The 24066-nt window shown below is 45.3% G+C and overlaps 1 protein-coding gene across 1 annotated transcript in view; it reads right to left on the reverse strand.

Annotated features, from left to right (window-relative positions):
* wdr7 (WD repeat domain 7) overlaps positions 1-17276 on the reverse strand; it is a 68598-nt gene extending 51322 nt beyond the window's left edge. The window contains exons 1-10 of the mRNA XM_076284951.1: positions 16945-17276; positions 13632-13803; positions 13409-13515; positions 12812-12890; positions 12507-12681; positions 11845-11921; positions 11314-11433; positions 6164-6309; positions 5434-5536; positions 406-553 (exon numbers count right to left, since the gene is read on the reverse strand). Coding sequence (XP_076141066.1) covers positions 406-553; positions 5434-5536; positions 6164-6309; positions 11314-11433; positions 11845-11921; positions 12507-12681; positions 12812-12890; positions 13409-13515; positions 13632-13803; positions 16945-16976 — 1159 coding nt within the window. The 5' untranslated portion in view covers positions 16977-17276. The remainder of the gene's footprint in view (positions 1-405; positions 554-5433; positions 5537-6163; positions 6310-11313; positions 11434-11844; positions 11922-12506; positions 12682-12811; positions 12891-13408; positions 13516-13631; positions 13804-16944) is intronic.
* Between the last annotated feature and the right edge of the window lie 6790 nt (positions 17277-24066).

Below are 24066 nucleotides of genomic sequence, written 5' to 3' on the forward strand. Positions count from 1 at the left end.
TATAAATATTATGTGTCTAATAGAACAAGTCTAGATTATTCTTGACAGGTGTTGCTATTTGAATGCCTGCTTGATGCAGTCATTACACAAAAGGGACTGTAAGCCTTGACAGGGACTCAAATTCTGCTGTGCTTAAATTTAACATCAGGCTGAATGTGAGGCCTCTTTCTGCACTACACAATTTCACCAGCAGAGGGTGGTATTGAGACTGCCACAAAATAAATATTCCCTTTATCTCCCCTGTCTATCTATACAAATGCAGGGAACAGTAATGCAATATTGATTTTGTGGGAATAGCTAAATATATGTGCTATATGTAGAATTATGTGGGGTGTTTAAATATGTATGTAAATGACAGCGGTTTGATGTGTGCGTGCATGTGGTTGTGCGTGCACATTTGCGTACCTGCAGCCGAGGACAGGGGCTGTAGAGGAGAGGTCTCTGGGACGCTCCACAGAGAGAGGCGGCCAGCCGAGTCCCCCTGCACAAGCAGCTTGTGGAAGGGCTCGCGCCGGCCATAGAAGAAGCGCGTCACAGGGGGGCATATGAGGAGCTGCAATGTGCCAGCAGAGCAGAGAAAGCACATTTTACACACTCACACACACACACACACACACACACACACACACACACACACACACACACACACACACACACACACACACACACACACACACACACACACACACACACACACACACACACACACACACACACACACACACACACACACACACACACACACACACACACACACACACACACACACACACACACACACACACACACACACACACACACACACAGGCTACTGTGGCAAGGGCTGAGGTCCACACCATCCCCTCCCCACACCAGCACCATGGCCTGGGGTCCAATAGCAGGGTGGGGAACGAGAGATCAGGTACAGTAGGTAATGTGGCTCTAAGAATCAGTGTCACTTGGATTCAGCCTAAAATCTATTCTACTGCTCTGAACTGCTCTAGAGCCCAACCCTTGCATCTATTTTACTGCTCTGAACTGCTCTAGAGCCCAACCCTTGCATCTATTCTACTGCTCTGAACTGCTCTAGAGCCCAACCCTTGCATCTATTTTACTGCTCTGAACTGCTCTAGAGCCCAACCCTTGCATCTATTCTACTGCTCTGAACTGCTCTAGAGCCCAACCCTTGCATCTATTCTACTGCTCTGAACTGCTCTAGAGCCCAACCCTTGCATCTATTCTACTGCTCTAGAGCCCAACCCTTGCATCTATTCTACTGCTCTAGAGCCCAACCCTTGCATCTATTCTACTGCTCTGAACTGCTCTAGAGCCCAACACTTGCATCTATTCTACTGCTCTAGAGCCCAACCCTTGCATCTATTCTACTGCTCTAGAGCCCAACCCTTGCATCTATTCTACTGCTCTAGAGCCCAACCCTTGCATCTATTCTACTGCTCTAGAGCCCAACCCTTGCATCTAATTCTACTACTCTGAACTGCTCTAGACCCCAACCCTTGCATCAGGTTAACCATCAACAAAACAAGAAAGAAGACAGAACAAAATGAAAAGAAGACTGAATACATAAAAAAAGCACTCACACACACACACACACACACACACACAGACAGACAGACAGACACACACACTTATACGTAGCTTTTTTTAAAGTCAAAAACCACACAGCAAACCTTTGCAGGATTTAGGGTGGCAGAGTTTGACCAACATTTTCCAGCAGGAATGGTGTCGGTTGGGACAGGGAAGAATGATTGGCAATGAAAGCAAGGCAGCAGAGGGGCTTACGTCTACTTCAGTCTACGGTCACAAGACGGTCTCGTCTGGTGCAACTACCTACGTTTGGGTAGGGGGCACCAATGCGTGCTAGTGGGCAGGGGACACCAATGCGTGCTAGTAGGGAGGGTGACCGCAGTGCGGGGGTCAGACAGAGCTGAGCATGGGGGGAGGAGGGCAGTGAGGAAGGTGGACCCCCGGGACAGGGACTGCAGCTCATGCAGTTTGCATACATGGCCTTTCACTCCGTTAGTTAAGACGTCAGAGGCACTAGACATCTCCGCACACGTCCCACACACCGCACCAACCTTCCTGAATGAGGCCAGTCTAGACAGGCGCATACTGATGGACGTGCAGCTTGACGTGCAGCAGAGGTTGTCCATCTCTGAGTCTCCAGTGGGAAAGGAGACTTTGCCTGGGGATTGTTGCTACTCGCTACGCTTGTGGCACCTGGACTTCTGCAAGGTTTTCAATAGGCTAACAGTCCTCACTTCACCTAAAATCTCACATTTGTGTGTGATCATGTGCACTCATGTATGTATATGCCTGTATATCAAGACCTTGCAGGATGACCCAACTTCTCACCGAGGGATGTCTAAGGTTAGAACAAACGGAACCAATATGAACAAACAACTCCTTACATTCATATCAAATCTTTGACAGGCATCTTAGATTTTAGCGTATGTATGTCCATGTATGGTTTATGAGAATGGCTGAGCTTGGCTGACGTATAGAGAGTGCCCTGATGATGTTGCTAGCCAGCCCAATGCAGCGCGTGCGGGCTGAGAGAGTGAGCGCCAAACATGAGAATCCTGGAGGCATTCCTGATGGGCCGGTGTCACTGCAAAGTACCGCCATAGAGCCCTGCTCTCCTCCTATGCTAGTGCCACAGCATGCACAGATCTCTCACAACACCAGGCTGGTGCTTCACTAAGGAGTGCACCTCATGAACCTCACATGCATTTAGTTCCCAGACATAAATATAAACATTCCACTGCGCACATTTTTGACTACCTGACCACCAGAACTATGACTGTGTTTAAAGAACTTAAATAATACTATATAAACCAGTCTGCATAAGTGCTGGCAAAGAAGATGGTCTGCTTCCGTAAAATCATATAAGGCTTTTCAAATGTAGTTTTAACTTTAACTTGAACCTTTACAGGAGCACAAAGCACCATCAAACAACACAGTCTGAATGAACTCTGAAATACAGAGCTCATAACAATACAACTAAAACAAATCCAGACATTGACCCTTTACAATGTTTATCCTTTTACAGTTAAAAGGGCTGATGGTTAAGGAGTTAGGGGGAGTCTGTTTAAGTTGAAACCAGGTGACTAGAGTTCAGTTGTGTTTAAAGGAGTCAGGGGGAGTCTGTTTAAGTTGAAACGAAGTTACAAGAGATCAGTTGTGTTTAAAGGAGAATAGCAGGGCTGTGGGAAATCACTCCAAACACACACTGGCAAACAGTTTCCACACGTCCTCCTCTTGGCTCAAATAACCTCATGCACATTTCAAGGACATTTTGGCAAACCAAAAAAACTAAGACCTTAATTGTTCTTCTAACTTTTGTATGAGCTGTATTTGCTCTTTCAATATAAATATGCTCTTTCATAATAAACATAAAAACATAGTATAGAATAAATATAGAAATAGTGCCATCTGAATTGATCTACACGACAGGCTTCAGGCCTAACCCAGTAGTGCTAGCTCTATTCCTGTCATCTATGGTTACTGTTGACATTGGGCATCTATGGAGAAGCAGCCTGGGGACTTTGCATGCATCTTCACCAGGTGAAGACATATGAGGGCAGAGGAGTTGGATGACTTGACTTTTTAGTGGGGAAGAGCATGAGACCTGAGAGTGAGCCAGAGTGAGTGGAGGGAAACTGGCCTTCGGACAGCAACGCTGAGGCAGACACACGGCCGCAGGCCCCTCTCCTGGCATCCAGTCACGCTCACCGCTCTACACTTACGTCCAATCGCTTATTACTTCACTCAAAAAGAAATTTAGATCCACTATGGATTCATCAAAATTTCCTTCAATATGATCAGAAATATCTTGATCATTTTTCTTAATTGTGACATTAAAGAGCACATTTATCAGGTCCTATTAAACTGGCCTGACCACTATATTAGAGTGGGTGAGGCCCAGCTGGGCTGTGTTGGCCCGTGTCAGGCTTGCACTGGAGCAGGTGAATGGCTGAGTGGATGCTGCGGTGCCTCGGAGGCCGGGGAGGGCTCCCCCTGCTGGCTGTGCCGCGTGCCGCGCCTCCGTCCTGCTGCGGGCTGGGGCTTACTGGTGCCTCTAGAGGCCGCTGGAGGTACAGCAGCTGAGGGGTGTACAGCGCCGGGTCGACCGCGACGTCGGGGAGACACACCACGAGCTCCCCCTCACACCCCTCCTCTACCTGAGGACGCGGGGGAGCCGGGGGGGGGGGTGAAGCCACGGACGCGGTAAACAAAAATGAAAACACCACAGAAAACAGGTACACACAGCAAATTAACACACATGTACACAAAGCCTGCACACTACACTCGGTGAAGTCATATATAGAGAACACACAGCAGCAAAACAAGACTAAAACACAAAATCACAGACAACAGAAGCCACTTGGGAGACTCTGCAGAACTGACACACTCACACAGATCTGAGCAAAACAGTTGCTGTGACAGAGGATCAGCTATTGGGATTGCTCATGTTACACTGATCATGTTAATAATGTTAAAAAAACTGTACTGAAATGACAAATTAATAGGCCTTTAAACATAAGTTCTCATTTAAAGGTGCAGTCAGGGATCGTACGCAGCGATCATCTCCTCACAACCTGCTAGCTGCCCATTGCCTGAGTGCACTGGAAAAAAATTTAAATAAAAAATAACTGGTCTCTGTTGGAGGCCAAGACTCCAAAAACTGGAAACAAGCAAAGTGGGGGCAGCATGTCCCCCAAACAAAAATAAAACCCTATGTGGAGTTTCTCCTGGAATACTGAAGGGAGGGGTGAGCTAACTCCCTGGTGTGTTTCGTTTGGTTCTTGGTTTTGAAAATATCATCTAATAATTAATTTAAATATAAATATAAATCTAAACAAATATGACTTCCTGCACAATCGCTGACTGCACCTTTAAACATATGGACTCAAGGTGTTAAGTAGTAATGTCAGTGATAAGAGCATTGTGGAGATTGAGGAGGAGGAGCTGCTGCTGTTAAGTTGGGAGGAGAGGAGTTGAGAAGTGATGAGGGGAGGGGAGAGGAGAGGAGAGGAGAAGTGATGAGGGGAAAAGAGAGGAGAGGAGGGGAGAGGAGGGGAAAAGAGAGGAGAGGAGAGGAGAAGTGATGAGGGGAGGGGAGGGGAGAGGAGAGGAGGGGAGAGGAGGGGAAAAGAGAGGAGAGGAGAAGAGGGGAAAAGAGAGGAGAGGAGAAGAGAAGTGATGAGGGGAGGGGAGGGGAGAGGAGAGGAGGGGAGAGGAGGGGAAAAGAGAGGAGAGGAGAGGAGAAGTGATGAGGGGAAAAGAGAGGAGAGGAGGGGAGAGGAGAGGAGAGGAGAGCAGAGGAGGGGAGAACAGAGAAGAGGAGAGGAGATAAGAACAGAGGAGAGGAGAGGAGAGAGAGGAGAACAGAGGAGAGGAGAACAGCAGAGTGGAGAACAGAGGAGGAGGGACCTGTTTGTCGGCGCGATCTGCAATGCTGTAGACCAGAGGGGGAATGGAGCCCTCTGCTGTCTTTCCTACGTCACTGCGGAAATGCTCGCTGGCGGGCAGGCAGCTGGAGAAAACAACAACACACACACACACACACACACACACACACACACACACAGAAAAAAACACCACAAGACAAAACATCCATACAGAAAAATAAAAGGAACAATAGGAATCCACACAAAGAGAAAGAAAACACACAGGTAGACAGACACACATGTAGACACAAACACATATGTAGACACAAACACACATGTAGACACAAACACATGTAGACACAAACACACAAGTAGACAGCAGACAGGAGACACACACACACACACAGCAGTCACACAGATCACACACACACACACACACACATACAGCAGTCACACAGATCACACACACACACACAGTCACACAGATCACCCACACACACACACACAGCAGTCACACAGAGCAGACAGGAGACACACACACACACAGCAGTCACACAGAGCAGACAGGAGACACAAGGATACACACACAGAGAGGGGGACAGAGGCAAAGACATGAGACTTTACAAGTTGCACAGCTTTGGTGTTACTTACTAAGGTTTGGTTTACTTCCTAATGTCTTACATTTATGAGAAAATATTCAATTAGTACCGATAATGCATTTTCAGAACATTTAACACGCACACACACACACACGCACACACACACACACATACCTGGCAGGCAGCTTGTAAATGTAGCTGCAGCCGTCCTCAGACCAGATGATGACTTTATCAGCAGCGATGAAGTCTCCTCCAGTCCAGGCTTGGTCATTCTCACTGGGCACGGAGCACAGCAGAGAGTAGTCTCCCGCATCAAACACCTGACACACAAGTCACACACCTCAGCAAACACATACTGCATACATTTCTCATACACACCACAATATCAACGTCAAGTTGTTATCTCTCCCTACATAATATCAGTCCAGACTCAAGACAGCCAGCAAATGTGACTATACGTGTCTGATAACATGGGAAGGGTGCCTACAGAGACACGCCAGTGTCTGTTTACCTCAAAAACTGTAAAGAAACTGTAGAAAAGAAACTATTTCTACAGACAATTTCTAAAGACAGAGAGAGAAAGTAAAACTGAAACTACTAAGGCTGTTGAAAAGGGGAATTTTGTGAAGATGACTAAGCGTAAACAGAGACTTTCTAATGTGGAGACACAGCACTCAAAAAATCCTCCATAGAAATGCATGGGGCTAGTTTGTAACGCCAATATGGCCGTTGTCTACACATATCACACCCCTTCCTCGGCAAAATGTCGACATGTGAATACATTGAGCCAATCATGTGATGTGATGTGAATACATTGAGCCAATCGTATGGTGTGTTGTGAAGACAACACCAATCATGTGTTGTGATCTCGCCTCTAGAGCAAGATTGGTGTCGTGAAGCCTTGCGCACACGCATTTCTGCCGAAATGGATGCCCGACGAGTGCCCAAAAAGCGGACTTGCCTAAAAGGACTTTGGCGTAAACCAGTGGTTCTCAAAGTGTGAGGCGACCCCCACTACCTGTCATGTCTCTGGAGAATAGAGACATGGCAGGTGGGGTGCGAGAAACAGGAGGAAATGTGTGTTTTTGTGCCTATCTTTAATAATGCCTTTTTTGACAAAGAAATAATAGATTCAAAACAAAATAGCTACACACAAACATAAGAGTCATAAACAGACCGACACTAACTAAACTAAAACTAAAATAAAAGAACTAAAATAACATCTGATTCAGCGGACCGAGACGGGAAATGTAACGTGGTCAGGTGGAGCCTCAGTGGAAGCACTGGTGTGAAGTGATGAGGGCACTGGTGTGAAGTGATGAGGGCACTGGTGTGAAGTGATGAGGGCACTGGTGTGAAGTGATGAGGGCACTGGTGTGAATTGATGAGGGCACTGGTGTGAAGTGATGAGGGCACTGGTGTGAAGGCACTGGTGTGAATTGACCAGGGCACTGGTGTGAAGTGATGAGGGCACTGGTGTGAAGTGATGAGGGCACTGGTGTGAAGTGATGAGGGCACTGGTGTGAAGGCACTGGTGTGAAGTGGTGAGGGCACTGGTGTGAAGTGGTGAGGGCACTGGTGTGAAGTGATGAGGGCACTGGTGTGAAGTGATGAGGGCACTGGTGTGAAGTGATGAGGGCACTGGTGTGAAGTCATGAGGGCACTGGTGTGAAGGCACTGGTGTGAATTGATGAGGGCACTGGTGTGAAGTGATGAGGGCACTGGTGTGAAGTGATGAGGGCACTGGTGTGAAGTGATGAGGGTGAAGTGATGAGGGCACTGGTGTGAAGTGATGAGGGTGAAGTGATGAGGGCACTGGTGTGAAGTGGTGAGGGTAAGTGATGAGGGTGAAGTGATGAGGGCACTGGTGTGAAGTGATGAGGGCACTGGTGTGAAGTGATGAGGGCACTGGTGTGAAGGCACTGGTGTGAAGTGATGAGGGCACTGGTGTGAAGTGGTGTGAAGTGATGAGGGCACTGGTGTGAAGTGATGAGGGCACTGGTGTGAAGTCATGAGGGCACTGGTGTGAAGTGATGAGGGCACTGGTGTGAAGTGGTGTGAAGTGATGAGGGCACTGGTGTGAAGTGATGAGGGCACTGGTGTGAAGTGATGAGGGCACTGGTGTGAAGTGGTGAGGGTAAGTGATGAGGGTGAAGTGGTGAGGGTGAAGTGATGAGGGCACTGGTGTGAAGTGATGAGGGCACTGGTGTGAAGTGGTGTGAAGTGATGAGGGCACTGGTGTGAAGTGATGAGGGCACTGGTGTGAAGTCATGAGGGCACTGGTGTGAAGTGATGAGGGCACTGGTGTGAAGTGGTGTGAAGTGATGAGGGCACTGGTGTGAAGTGATGAGGGCACTGGTGTGAAGTGATGAGGGCACTGGTGTGAAGTGGTGAGGGTAAGTGATGAGGGTGAAGTGGTGAGGGTGAAGTGATGAGGGCACTGGTGTGAAGTGATGAGGGCACTGGTGTGAAGTGATGAGGGCACTGGTGTGAAGTGGTGAGGGCACTGGTGTGAAGTGATGAGGGCACTGGTGTGAAGTGGTGAGGGTGAAGTGATGAGGGTGAAGTGGTGAGGGTGAAGTGATGAGGGCACTGGTGTGAAGTGGTGAGGGTGAAGTGATGAGGGTGAAGTGGTGAGGGTGAAGTGGTGAGGGTGAAGTGATGAGGGCACTGGTGTGAAGTGGTGAGGGTGAAGTGATGAGGGTGAAGTGGTGAGGGTGAAGTGATGAGGGCACTGGTGTGAAGTGGTGAGGGTGAAGTGATGAGGGTGAAGTGGTGAGGGTGAAGTGATGAGGGCACTGGTGTGAAGTCATGAGGGCACTGGTGTGAAGTGATGAGGGCACTGGTGTGAAGTGGTGTGAAGTGATGAGGGCACTGGTGTGAAGTGATGAGGGCACTGGTGTGAAGTGGTGTGAAGTGATGAGGGCACTGGTGTGAAGTGATGAGGGCACTGGTGTGAAGTGATGAGGGCACTGGTGTGAAGTGGTGTGAAGTGATGAGGGCACTGGTGTGAAGTGATGAGGGCACTGGTGTGAAGTGGTGTGAAGTGATGAGGGCACTGGTGTGAAGGCACTGGTGTGAAGTGATGAGGGCACTGGTGTGAAGTCATGAGGGCACTGGTGTGAAGTGATGAGGGCACTGGTGTGAAGTGATGAGGGTGAAGTGATGAGGGCACTGGTGTGAAGTGATGAGGGCACTGGTGTGAAGTGGTGTGAAGTGATGAGGGCACTGGTGTGAAGTGATGAGGGCACTGGTGTGAAGTGATGAGGGCACTGGTGTGAAGGCACTGGTGTGAAGTGATGAGGGCACTGGTGTGAAGTGATGAGGGCACTGGTGTGAAGTGATGAGGGCACTGGTGTGAAGTGATGAGGGCACTGGTGTGAAGGCACTGGTGTGAAGTGATGAGGGCACTGGTGTGAAGTGGTGAGGGCACTGGTGTGAAGGCACTGGTGTGAAGTGATGAGGGCACTGGTGTGAAGTGGTGAGGGCACTGGTGTGAAGGCACTGGTGTGAAGTGATGAGGGCACTGGTGTGAAGTGATGAGGGCACTGGTGTGAAGTGATGAGGGCACTGGTGTGAAGGCACTGGTGTGAAGTGATGAGGGCACTGGTGTGAAGTGATGTGGGCACTGGTGTGAAGTGATGAGGACACTGGTGTGAAGTGATGAGGGTGAAGTGATGAGGGCACTGGTGTGAAGTGATGAGGGTGAAGTGATGAGGGCACTGGTGTGAAGTGATGAGGGCACTGGTGTGAAGTGGTGAGGGTAAGTGATGAGGGTGAAGTGATGAGGGCACTGGTGTGAAGTGATGAGGGCACTGGTGTGAAGTGATGAGGGCACTGGTGTGAAGGCACTGGTGTGAAGTGATGAGGGCACTGGTGTGAAGGCACTGGTGTGAAGTGATGAGGGCACTGGTGTGAAGGCACTGGTGTGAAGTGATGAGGGCACTGGTGTGAAGTGATGAGGGCACTGGTGTGAAGTGATGAGGGTGAAGTGATGAGGGCACTGGTGTGAAGTGATGAGGGTGAAGTGATGAGGGCACTGGTGTGAAGTGATGAGGGCACTGGTGTGAAGTGATGAGGGCACTGGTGTGAAGTGGTGAGGGTGAAGTGATGAGGGTGAAGTGGTGAGGGTGAAGTGATGAGGGCACTGGTGTGAAGTGATGAGGGCACTGGTGTGAAGTGATGAGGGCACTGGTGTGAAGGTACTGGTGTGAAGTGATGAGGGCACTGGTGTGAAGGCACTGGTGTGAAGTGGTGAGGGCACTGGTGTGAAGTGATGAGGGCACTTGTGTGAAGTGATGAGGGCACTGGTGTGAAGTGATGAGGGCACTGGTGTGAAGGCACTGGTGTGAAGTGATGAGGGCACTGGTGTGAAGTGATGAGGGCACTGGTGTGAAGTGATGAGGGTGAAGTGATGAGGGCACTGGTGTGAAGTGATGAGGGTGAAGTGATGAGGGCACTGGTGTGAAGTGGTGAGGGTAAGTGATGAGGGTGAAGTGATGAGGGCACTGGTGTGAAGTGATGAGGGCACTGGTGTGAAGTGATGAGGGCACTGGTGTGAAGGCACTGGTGTGAAGTGATGAGGGCACTGGTGTGAAGTGGTGTGAAGTGATGAGGGCACTGGTGTGAAGTGATGAGGGCACTGGTGTGAAGTCATGAGGGCACTGGTGTGAAGTGATGAGGGCACTGGTGTGAAGTGGTGTGAAGTGATGAGGGCACTGGTGTGAAGTGATGAGGGCACTGGTGTGAAGTGATGAGGGCACTGGTGTGAAGTGGTGAGGGTAAGTGATGAGGGTGAAGTGGTGAGGGTGAAGTGATGAGGGCACTGGTGTGAAGTGATGAGGGCACTGGTGTGAAGTGATGAGGGCACTGGTGTGAAGTGGTGAGGGCACTGGTGTGAAGTGATGAGGGCACTGGTGTGAAGTGGTGAGGGTGAAGTGATGAGGGTGAAGTGGTGAGGGTGAAGTGATGAGGGCACTGGTGTGAAGTGGTGAGGGTGAAGTGATGAGGGTGAAGTGGTGAGGGTGAAGTGGTGAGGGTGAAGTGATGAGGGCACTGGTGTGAAGTGGTGAGGGTGAAGTGATGAGGGTGAAGTGGTGAGGGTGAAGTGATGAGGGCACTGGTGTGAAGTGGTGAGGGTGAAGTGATGAGGGTGAAGTGGTGAGGGTGAAGTGATGAGGGCACTGGTGTGAAGTGGTGAGGGTGAAGTGATGAGGGTGAAGTGGTGAGGGTGAAGTGATGAGGGCACTGGTGTGAAGTGGTGAGGGTGAAGTGATGAGGGTGAAGTGGTGAGGGTGAAGTGATGAGGGCCAGGTCGTACTCACCCTCCAGTACTTGGAACAGACCACCAGCAGAGAGAGCTGGGTGAACGCGCAGAAGGAGATGCTCTGGCAGCTCTGGCAGTAGATGGGCTTGGACTCCTCCTCAAACACTGGGTCCAGATCCTGCACAGCACACCACACAGACACAGACACAGGCAAAGGGACGGTGAGGACAGGGAAACGTAGCCAGGGCAACAACAACAACAACAAGAACACGTTACATTTATATATATATCGCTTTTCTCATGGAAGCCACCAGTGTGTAGCACCCGCCTGGGTGATGCACGGCAGCCATTATGCGCCAGAACGCTCACCACACACCAGCTTGAGGTGGAGAGTGAGGGAGTGAATGAGCCAATTACAGTGGGGGATGATTAGGGGGCCAGATTGAATGAACCAGGTTGGAAATTTAGCCAGGACACCCGGGAATCCCCTACTCTGTGATAAGTGCCAGGGGTTCAGGCCTTAGGGAGAAGTTAGGTGGGCGGAGGAGGGTGTGAGGGGGCAGGAGTGTTGGGGATCATGCTGCCATACCTGCATCCTGCTCACGTCGGCCGTTATGATCCACACCTTCAGTATGCCAGTAACAGACACAGCTACCACTGTGTCCTCTGTAAGTAGAAACGACAGATTATAAGAAGGAAGAAACAGAAAGACAAGCACACAGAGTCAACAGACACAGATGTGGGTAGACGTAGCACAGATATACAGGAGAGAGGAACAAAAAGATCCGCAGTTTGGTGCTCAGAAATCCAACACTGATCAGAATCGCATATAATGTTATATACTGTATACAAGAGTAGTATAGATGAATATGCATGTAGAAAAGCATACTGTATGACTGTATTGATATTGTTGACAATGGTTTCGTGCTAAGAATGAATACTATGTCTGTCAGATACAAATTAGTATACTGTAGGTGATTATTTTTTCATAATAATCATCAAAACGTAAAAGGAAAATACAGTGTGAGACATGTATAAAAAAATGAGTTTGCATATTGGGCATGTGTTGTGCATAAGGAAGTCATGCACAAAGATGCATCTGCTATAACGTGCGGATAAGCAGGGCGCTGGGGAGCGCTAGCTGCTGTGTGTGCAGTGACCCGTCTCAGGCAGCCCTACGAGATCAGACCGTAAGGGGCTTATCCCATCTGGCCTGGCGGGCCGCCGGCCGCAGCTGCCGGCGTGGCTGACCTTGTGTGCGGTGCGAGCGGATGATGCTCATGGAGCTAATCCAGTCGGGCGAGATCTTGGACACCAGCGAGTAGAGCACCTCCAGACTGGTGGCGTCCACCACCAGGATCTCAGGGTAGTGGCCGTGGCACAGCAGACGGGCCTCGCGCTGGGTGCCGATGGTGAACTGGTAGAACTGGACAGGGACAAGACAGAGGCTCTTTAATGCCCTGAGAGAACTGAGAACCTCTCCATGATAATCTATCTGACTGTTCTGATTCTGGAACACTTCAAGTTCATTGTGATAGTGAAGCTTGGGCTCCTACCTGGATGCCAGTGTGAGCACAGGCCAGCTTGGTGAACTCAATGCAGCGGCCATCATTGACATCCCACAGGCACATCTCACTGCACAGACAAACATAGGTCATCAGTCAAGGACTAATCCAGTGGCATTTAGCTGATACGGATGCTGATACTGGGTGGAAGTACACCTTTAACCTCTCTCTGTCTCTCTCTGTCTTCCCAGACTTCTCTCTGTCTCTCTGGGAATCACAGAGTAACTCACAATGCTTTCCCCACACTAACGATAATATCACGGTTCAGCAAGTCTGCAATACTACGATACATTGCAAAAGACAAATCTTCGATACATCACAATATCTGTTTACATAAAGAAGAAAAAAAGGCCAAAAATCACTTTATTTCACAACAGATTTGAAACAGTATACAAATGCACATTTCAGTGTTTATGCTTCTGTTTATGCATGAATTTAATATCTTTCTAAAATATTGATATTTGGCTGCAGTATACTGATAATGTAATGCAAAAGGAAGTTATACAATTTATTGCCGTATTGGTATTTTGTCCCTCCCCTAATCTTCCCTAACAAACACACACACACACACACACACACTATACTCACCCACTCTCCGATGCGCTGACTAGGTACTGCTTGTCGCTGGCAACGCTGGCTTTAGACAAACAGGTGATGGAAGCAGTGTGTCCAAACAAGAGGGCACGTGGACTTATCTAAGAGAGATAAAGAAAGAGGAAGAGATCAATAAAGAACACAGTTTATGGTCTTCATCTACAACTACAGCAGCATTTACAGTTGGCAACATAGACTGCAGGTGGCGGAGACTTACCTCCAGCTCAGGTGTCATATCCCAGATGCAGATTTGTCCATCGTGGCAGCCCGTGATGATGGTGGCAAAATCATCCATCACCAGCAGACTGGAGATGCAGTGTGTGGGTGCGCGGCGGCCCCATAGCACTATGGGTAATACCAGGCTGTTTCCTGCCATGTTCTCTTGTGAACTAGAAGAGTGAAGAGAAAAACATAACAACTCAACAACGCCAAAAATAACTCTGACTTTAAGTTATCCTAATGATTCATCCTTCCATCAGAAGTACTGAAACAGCATAAAATGTCCATCTTGTGAAGTATTTTTTGTGCCTTTTAGATTTACACATATAGACAATTACAGTCAGAACTCTTATAATGAGGGAGTCCAGCAGAAGAAGAAAAAACATTAAAAGGTATGTATGATTAAAGGTACACTACACAAGATTTTTACCTTAATATAACCTCTACAAAGCCAATTTGGCAGGGAAACGAACTTGTAATAGGGGAAATGTAAGCAATGCAACTTCAAGAATCTTTGACCCAAAGACATCTCGCGACAATCGAGAAACATTACCTTTTCAGTAGATATGCCTATAGCTAGAAGGAGCTCTAGAGTCGCCAAAAATACTGGAAACTGCATAGTATACCTTTAAAGAGTAACTTCGAGGTGCCGGCAGCGATTCTGCATGACATCACATTCACTGATATTTCAACCAAACACCAACAAAACACCCGAGAGCAAACTCACAAATCCCTCCCCAAACTCCCCTTCCATTTACCCAAACTCCCATCCGCCCCTTTCAGTTGGACAGTTTTATGTTTGGGGGACAGGCTTGCTCCACTTAGTTTTCTTCCAGTTCATGGAGCCATGGCTATGTACTAAGATCCGTTTTTTTTACAGTGTACTCACAAAATGGAGCGCTAGAATATCATGAGGAGATATTCGCTTAATGTGGCAGAAAATGTTACAGGTTACAAATCCCTTAGAAACGCTGACAGTAACTTTAAAGAGAATCCTAAAGGCCACCTGATGCTGCAAGTTTTCATTAAAGCTTCAAAAGCTTTCACTACAGTGTCAGTAGTACAGTGAGAAGTGCCTAATTAAAGCCCTTTACAGTTTATCGATGACTTCCAGATATCCCTTTACTGGCCAGTGAGATAACCTACCCATATCAGAAAATAGACTTGTCATTTCGAACGAAAGAGGAACAACTGTTGAATTACGGCACAACTAGGCAAAGCTCAGATCAATCGCCACACAGCTACCAGGACAATCTCTTCTAATGCCCTCTAAAACTGGGAGAGTGAGTGATCAATAGCATGGAATAACACTCCTGTCCAATCAGAATATAGCTAAATGGATGGCTATGGTGTGAAACAGAACCAATAGCCTATCCCATACAAGACTAGAGACCTATTCATAAGACTAAATTGAAGTATGGTGGACACAAACATATTCCCTATGCCTTATGAAGTCTCGGACCACAGAATGTTTTATCATTAGGAACAGATATTGAGAGAAGGGTCACACGTTTCTGGAGAATTTCTAAAAAAAAGATTCAGACTACAACTAGAACTACGACTGAGACAACAGAAAGAAATGCTAGAAAGCTTTCACTTCCAGCCCACAAGAGCGATACACTCACAGCCCATACATTTAACAGATTAAAGCCATCCAACTCTATGCATTATATAATAGTCTATGGCAATTGATTACATTGTTGAAAAGAATGGTGCATTAGTCATATTGAGCTGTTTCCAGGGGCAATATTCCAATAAAATCAGAAACTACATTTTGCATGGCAGTGGAGTCCGTTTATATTTCAGAGAAATGCTACAAATATGACCTGGATTCTTCTAAACAGGCCTATAACCTAACCAGTGAATGTAGCTTGCAAGACTTGTGAAAGACTTTAGAACTGATAAACCAATCTATTCACCTGACCTACAATGTTCTTCTAAAAAGGGCTAAACAAACAAACAAAAAAAAACTAAATAAAAATAATGGTGTCTTCACACATAGACTATATTACTATATATACACTAATATATGACTATCCTATCCGAGCTAAAAGCTTACAAAAACACCAAAGACAGTCGTAAGAGAAGACAGAGTAAGGAAATGTTGGCAATGCATGTAGCTTACAACACCTCCTCACAACAAGCCTTCTCAACAGAAGGCGAAACATTATGACTCACATTCAGCATGACTGACTTCTCCAAACAGAAAAAACACAGCAAAACTTCCAATTGCTTTGGAATCCCACTTTGTAAGAGGAAGCATCTTCATGATGTTTACCCGCAATGTGATCATAACCCTTCAATATCCTACCTGACTGCCTTGTGCCTTTTCACAGAAAACTGCAACCTGCGAAACATCGCCTTCATCTTCACAACGTGTACAAGCCTCATCACAAAAATTGCTTTACACACCAAATCCAAGACTGAAAGACTGAAATAAATGCTTAACGTTCAGACTGTAGGATTCCTCACAGCCGTTTACTATGGCACGACTGCACTACACTGCCAACAAGCAAAGTGGCAGACCCATCGTATTGATCATCTTTTCAGGAAAATCAATCAGCACACTTCTACAGGCAGGGTAAACAGGGGCATAAGAGAAAATAACAATAACATACCCTGTGATGGTTGAAACTGTAAATGGTCATCACTTCAGTTAGCCTATGTTGTTTTATGGACGACTAGTCCATGATAGACACTGATGTGGCAAATCAGCCAGACACAGAACAGTCATGATGAACAATCTGCTTTTGAATTGCAATCCAACCGGGGTCAGGATCTTGATTGCCACAACATCAATGGGAAGGTATTGCACCAGACTGGCAAATGCAGGCTACAACTCACTTCCAGTCAGGACAAAAAAATGGACATGAAGAGAAGTTGAAAGGTTCAACTCGTGACAGCTAATAGCACAAGTGGTGTGATCATAGACAGGATCAGAGGCTTATCTTTAGGGCTCTGGACAGGGTGTGATGTGGATAGTCAATCATATGAATAATGAAATCATAGTTATTCTAGACTGGAGCTGAGAGTGCATCAGTGACAGGAAGGTGACTGTTACAATGAAGGTACAATAGTCGGATCTAAAACCTACCCTCCACACACCCAAGGGTTTACAGATCTCACTGTGCGCACTCCTGTCGAATATCGGCGGTTGACTATTCAATTGCACAGGTAGCACACGTCTAAGTTACAGTCGTAACAGTAGGCTATTTGTTTAGCCTACTAGCTATCAATATAGGTGGATATCTAACCTAATGTCACTCCCAAACAGTTAAGTAAGATTCCTACTGCTCCTGTGTTCATTTTACCTGGGTCTCGTGAGGAGCGTGATAACTGTCATGCAGTTATCATGTCATTGTTGAAACGTAAACGTGTAGTTTATGGACATAATTTTCCCTTGCTCGTAGACAATTACCTAGCATTGATAATAAACATTTGCGCTAAACTAGCTGCATGACATATCAATATAGGTGGATATCTAACCTAATGTCACTCCCAAACAGTTAAGTAAGATTCCTACTGCTCCTGTGTTCATTTTACCTGGGTCTCGTGAGGAGCGTGATAACTGTCATGCAGTTATCATGTCATTGTTGAAACGTAAACGTGTAGTTTATGGACATCATTTTCCCTTGCTCGTAGACAATTAGACTACCTAGCATTGATAATAAACATTTACGCTAAACTAGCTTGCTACCTGACACCGAAACCTGAAAGCAGCTTTCTACACCTGCCTGCCTACAAGCAAGAGAGAAATAGCAGAAAGGCTCACTGTTAGCTGTTCTGATAACGCTCTGGCTTAACAACATGCGGTCAGACACATGAGTATAAAACGTATGGGGTGCAAACGAGCCGTTACATTAATAGCGAGGCATATCATTTCACTGTTAACGTTAGCTATCTATCTACACTTAGCTAAGTGCAGCTATCTGGATTGGTAGCTTTCACTGTATGCTCTTACCTTAGCTACCTTCAAAATAATGCGATGTCGCAGCTTCCGGGTTAGTCATTTATTCAATCAAAATACATGCAAAGACATATGTAACTTACCAGCGACTACTTCTAATTGAACATTTCCTAGATGTACCAGTCTTTTAGGAAAATATCGATAGCCTGAAAGGCGTAACAATTCTATTTTCTTATGTTAATTGCCCTCTGCAGCCTCCACGGTCAGCTGATCAGAGGACGGCTTTGCGAGGTGACGTAGCAGTCTGTGACACAGCACGTAAACGTCAAATGACGTTTCCCTATACATGTTTATGTAGCCTACATATGTTTCATGAAATCTGGCTCGTCAGGCTATGTTTTTTTGTCTTTATGGCCTAATGTTGAATCTATCATGGTACCATCGTGATTTTTAACTTGTACTAAGTTTGTTGATGTACCCATCCGGTAACACACTAATTATTCTAAAATTAAGTAAAATAAAAAGGCAAATATTTATCCTTCAAAAAAATTACGTATTTCTGGGGTGATCAATTTGATGCATGAGTGCATTTTGTTAGTGTAAATGAGTTTTCTACAGAAAGTCCTGAAAAGTCTTGTGGGATATAGGCATAAAAGGGATATGCCTTTAACCCTTAGAACCCGATTGACGCAAAGTGCGTCAAAAAACACACCCTTTCTTCTCTGTTACATTGCTCCGGAACGGTTCATCGCAGCGAGATGAAACCTTTATTGCACGACAGAGCAGAAGTGGGGCTTTCCAACGAGACTAAACACTTGTCTGTACGATCAAGTATAAAATTTAAAAAAATCATGAAATTAAATCAAATTGCATCATATTTACAGTCTATACTTCTCTGCGTTCACCTGCACACACATTACTCTAGTTTGAATTACTCGCGAACCCGTGATCGCATCGATATGGCAAGCATATCAGATGAAAGAGGGGGCACAGGGCTATCCATTGGTACCATGTTTATCGATCCTTCTGGCTTATAAAACCAGACGAAGTGACTGCAAAATAATACCGTCATGTACACAAACCAACGCTGCACACTCATTACTCTCGTTTGAATTACTCGCGGACCCGTGATCGCATAGATATGCCACGCATGTCAAATGAAAGAGGAGACTCGGAGCTATCATTTGATACCAAGTACATCCTTCTGGGTTATAAAACAGACGAAGTGACAGCAAAATAATAACTTCATATAGCTGGACTTACCCCACGTTTTTGTCTGTTCTTGTAGCAAAGCATGTTTATAATCCAATGCTATCATGTGTTTCTCTATGGCAAAGCATGTTCATATTCCGGTTTTGAGATCCTAGCAAATTCCTGCATGGCATCCAATTCAAGGCTCACATTGCATCCCAATTTGTTCAACAAATAAACACCTTTTTTGCCTTTACTTTGTTCATGGCAATGCAGTAAAGAGTTGAGAATTATTATGACTGCATACACACAGGCATGCAGGCTAACACGCAACCTCGGGTCAAGTCAGGTCAGATCAGTTCGTGTCACAGATATGGAGCGCAGAAAGGTCATTTTTCATCACTAAATAAAAAATGGCATTTATTTCCATAAATCACACAGCAAATATTTCTGTAAATTGCTTAGCCCCAGAGTATCCCTCCAACATGGCAATTATATTGCCCGATTCAGGACAGTCTGCCCTACACACACATGAAATGCATGTAGAGCTGTGAGCTTGCTGTGGTGAGATACATGTCGAAATATAAGATTTTTTTCTAGTATTAATACATGAAATGATGGCAGATCTGAATAGCCTAGACTCTCCTGAAAAAAACAATATATAATATATGTGTGTGGCACTTACAATGACCAGAATAAATCCTTATGAATAAAGGTAGTGAAAATGCCCTAAAAACAGCTTAGGGTTCTAAGGGTTAATTTAAAAAGCCAGTTGCCGATTTTCTCCTACAGGCTTTTTTTGTTTAAGCATATGCATAATTGAGGTGTTTTGTATTCTCATAAAACTATTAAATAAGCTACACAATTGGGAAAATTAAATGTGGAGAGATAGCCTAATATACAATGATTGAACATAGGCTATTAAAGTGGAATGCAGATAAAGATACCTGAAAAAAGTAATATGTTGGAGGAAAATGTAATCTCTTACATAATGTACATTTTTCAACAATTTCACAACAAATGTAGTGGGTTTTTTTATGACTGATTTCCAGAAAGCAGCAATAAAACTGGATGCTAGGCCCCTGTGTTTTGCTGTGATGATGTTATTATTATCGATAGAAATCAAATGTGAATGAACTGTCTCCACATGGTGGCTCTGATTTCTCACCAATAATGTTATTGTTGAGGTTGGCTTGCTATATGTAAAATCACTCATCCACGATCACTAAACCATAAGAGAGGTTGGTTTTAGTGAGACCCTTAAAGTCTTTGAGACATATTTGATTCAGTGTGCAGTCAGGTCAGGAAGCTCTGAGAGGGAATTTACAGGTGCATCTCAAAATTAGAATATCATGAAAAGTAATTTTTTTCCTGTAATTTATTTCAAGAAGTGAAACTTTCATATAATCTTGATTCATTACACATTTAGTGAAATATTTCAAGCTTTTTTGTTTGTTTTGATCTTTCTAATATTATTCTAATCTTGATATATTAAAGTTTACGGCTCATGGAGATCAAAAACCCAGAATCTCAAAATATTTTAATATAGAATTTATGACACAGAAATGGCGACCTGAGATGAGCTCTAATCAGTTAATAAAGTCAAAACACCAGCAATGGTATGTTATCTTTCAGTCTGTCCAGGGCAATGAGATTTTATGTTTTTGCAAGTAAAGGTCAGAGCGATGGAGAGTACAAATTTAAGCTGAACTGGGAAAATAAGCTATATGTTTTCCATGATACAGACCATGACAGCTTGTCAATAACTTTGGCAAACTTTGGCAAATCAGACAGACAGACACAGAGAAGATCAGTCATGATGAGCAATCTCCTTTGAATTGTAACCAATCCAACCATCTTTAGGATCTATAGAGAGATGAACAGGGGTGGCACAACAATCAATGGGAAGGTATTGCAACAGACTGGCAAGTGTAGGATACAACTCAACCTGTCAGGGCAAAAATGACGGGTCATGAAGGGAACTAAAAGGTTTATCTCATGACAGCTAATACAGTAGCATAGCATGAGTGGTGTGCTGTGAGTCAATGACATTGCAGTTTTTCTATTGTCACTGGTCAATAACTTTAAACAGGTTCCTGTTTTTGGGCCTTCATTGTCAAGTGAAGTCAAGTCCAGTTTATTTATATAGCGCATTTCATACACGGAGGTCATTCAATGTGCTTTGCATAAACAAAAGCAAACAGGAATTGCTAGGCTAAATAAGGCATTAAAGGGAAATAGTCAAAGAATAGTTTAAAAAGTAAGCTGCTCAGTCCTGCACATTCTCGCCGCAAAAAAAAAAAAATCACACTTGTCAATTTGTCTCCCTGTCCTACTCCATCCCCTAGTCTTTAACTTTTGTGTGTAAATGGGTGTGTGCATAGTGTGTGTTCGTTTTTGTGTACATGTGTGCTTCTCTGTGTGTGTGTTTGTGTTCGCTTGTGAGTGTGTATGTGGGGGTATGTGTTTATGTGCGTGAGTGTGTTTATGTGTGTGTTTTTTATTTCTGTGTGTGTGTGCCTGCTTGCCTGCATGTGTGTGTGTTTTTATGTGTATGTGTATGTGTGTGCGTGTTCGTGTGGAAGAAAAAAAAACTCTGACTAAACCTATGAGCGCGGCGGTCATAATAAAACCAGCATATTGACTTGATGTGGAAATCTAAAGTAGGCATGAAGTGGCACAAGTAGGTTCATTATACTTACATGGTGGATTAAAATACAATGCACTTCTATGCCTGCATTTCACTACTCTAGTAATAGACCACTAGTTTTCAATTAAGAACCTGTTTTCAGCATTATTGCTTTTTTAAAAATGTACCGTGGCAGCATTGCAAATTTTATGATTTGCTCCAAAAATGGTTATCACCATTAAAGGACCCATATGTAAGATTGTGGCCAAAACTGGTACTGCAATCACTTTCAAATTACAGTAGAGCGATGTATCCCCTCCCCCTCCCCCCTGACTCGAGGTTGCCAACCCAGATGCCGAAACACTACTGACTTTGTGATTAGTAGATAGGTGGAGGGTGGCGCATCAGGGCAAAACACATGACATGACAAAACACAACATCAACATCAGTTAAGGGCTGCAACTTCACTTTTTAAATGACAATATCCTGGCCAGACTACTGTTGTCAGTGATATAAGTATTTGAAATGAACATGATTACTTAATGTCTAGTGACATATCAGGGTCATTTTATGATTAATTGAAATACATTTCTTACATACGGTTCCTTTAACTTATTTCCAGGACTGACCCAGTTATGTAGGTGAACATTTAATGATGTCCTGTGATAAGTTGCTGTGTTGAGTTCTGATATGATATAATAAACATTATCTGCTCATCCCTCCCTGCCTCCTTCGACCCCCTCAAATTTGCTTACAGAGCCAACAGATCTACAGAGGATGCCATCTCAAACCTCATGCACACCACCTTAACTCACCTGGAGGAGGGGAATGGGAATTATGTGAGGATTCTGTTCATTGACTTTAGTTCAGCTAGACCTTGGTCACAAAGATGGAGGCCTTAGGACTGTACACCACCCTGTGTCACTGGATATTTGACTTTCTCACCAACCATTCACAAGTGGTTAGAGTGGGGGGTCTGACATCTGACACATTAACCATCAGCACTGGTGCTCCCCAAGGCTGTGTTTTGAGTCCACTGCTGTACAACATCTACACACATGACTGCAAAGCCAACAGTAGTCATACCTCCATCATCAAGTTTGCAGATGACACAGTGATCTTGGGCCTGATTAGTAACAACAATGAACAGCTCTACTTGGATCAGGTTGATTAGGTGGCACAGTGGTGTCAATCTAACAGCTTGACACTGAATGTCAATAAAACCAAGGAAATGGTAGTGGATTACAGAAGGCAGCAGCAGAACTACAGTTACACCCCACTAATGATCAGTGGGCAACCTGTAGAGAGAGTCACAAGTTTTAAATACCTTGGTGTCCACATTACTAAAGACTTAACATGGACTGTTAACACTCAATATGTTTTGAAGAAGTCCAGACAACGACTCTACTTCCTTCGTCAGCTAAGGAAATTCAAAGTTTCTACATCCATCATGAAGGCCTTCTACACTTCAGCGGTTGAGAGTGTTCTAACTGGTAGCATCATCACCTGGTATGGGAACTCCACAGTTAGAAATTGTAGTACTCTGCAGAGAGTAGTGCGCTAAGCTGAACGTACTATAAGAACTCAACTCCCTGCTCTACAAGATATCTATTCCAGAAGAGTACTCCTAAGAGCCCAAAAGATTCTGAAGGACTCTTCTCATCCTAACAATGGATTATTCCTACTGCTGAAATCAAGAAGACGCCTATGTAGTCACAAAGCCAGGACTGAGAGACTCAAGAGAAGTTTTTATCCCCAGGCCATCCAAACTCTGAACTCACACTATACTGACTTTTCACACATTCACTACTCAGCACTCTCAAACATTTCCCAACCCTGAACTCACACTATACTGACTTTGCACTCATTCACTCCTCAGCACCCATGACCCCCCCCGCCCCCACACACACACACACACACACCTACATGCCTTTTAGCACTTTTACATCCCTCTCCCTACGCTACAGACCTTTTATTTATTTTCTTATTTCATCACACGTCAAAACACACACACACACACACACACACAAATATCTGACTTTCTCCAACTTTTGCACATCTCCATAGAACTTTTTATTTATTATTTTTGATTTCTCCTCCATCTATCTACCCATGTCCTTGATTGCCTAGCCTTTCTGCCCCCCCCCACCCCCATCCCCAACACACACACAGAAAACATACACACAGAAAACACACACACTTACATCATCACTGTCATCACCTCACATACATACAGCACACTGCTTGCTACAGTAAGCCTGCTTGCTACAGTAAGCCTCCTCTACATACTTGCTGCACACTGCCCCCCGCCCCCCTACATACACACACACACACACAGTCACTGCTCCACTCCCCTCCCGCCCACACACACATCTTCACTGTCATCACTCACATACATCATACATACAGTACTCTGCTTGCAATAGTAAGTCCCTTCACCATACTTGCAGTACACTGCCCCCCCCCCTCCCCTACATACACAGCACATTATTTCACCAGGAAGCTTCTCCAACACACATCCCCAACATACTTACAGCACACTGCCCGCCCCCCCAAATCCTCCCCCACCCTTCTTATGCAGCCCTTGCCACTTAATCTACTAAACCCCTCTTCTACTGCACTTTTTACCCCCTTAAGTTGCAGTCTTGGAGCAGTTCCTTGATGTTCTTTGTTCAGAAGACATTGAAGTTGCACAGAAATCACAAA

The sequence above is a fragment of the Alosa pseudoharengus genome, unplaced genomic scaffold (genome assembly GCF_046254945.1).
Source record: "Alosa pseudoharengus isolate Yale_2024_CS ecotype anadromous, Long Island Sound unplaced genomic scaffold, YU_APseudo_1.1 YU_APseudo_1.1_scf_14, whole genome shotgun sequence".
Taxonomy (NCBI): domain Eukaryota; kingdom Metazoa; phylum Chordata; class Actinopteri; order Clupeiformes; family Clupeidae; genus Alosa; species Alosa pseudoharengus.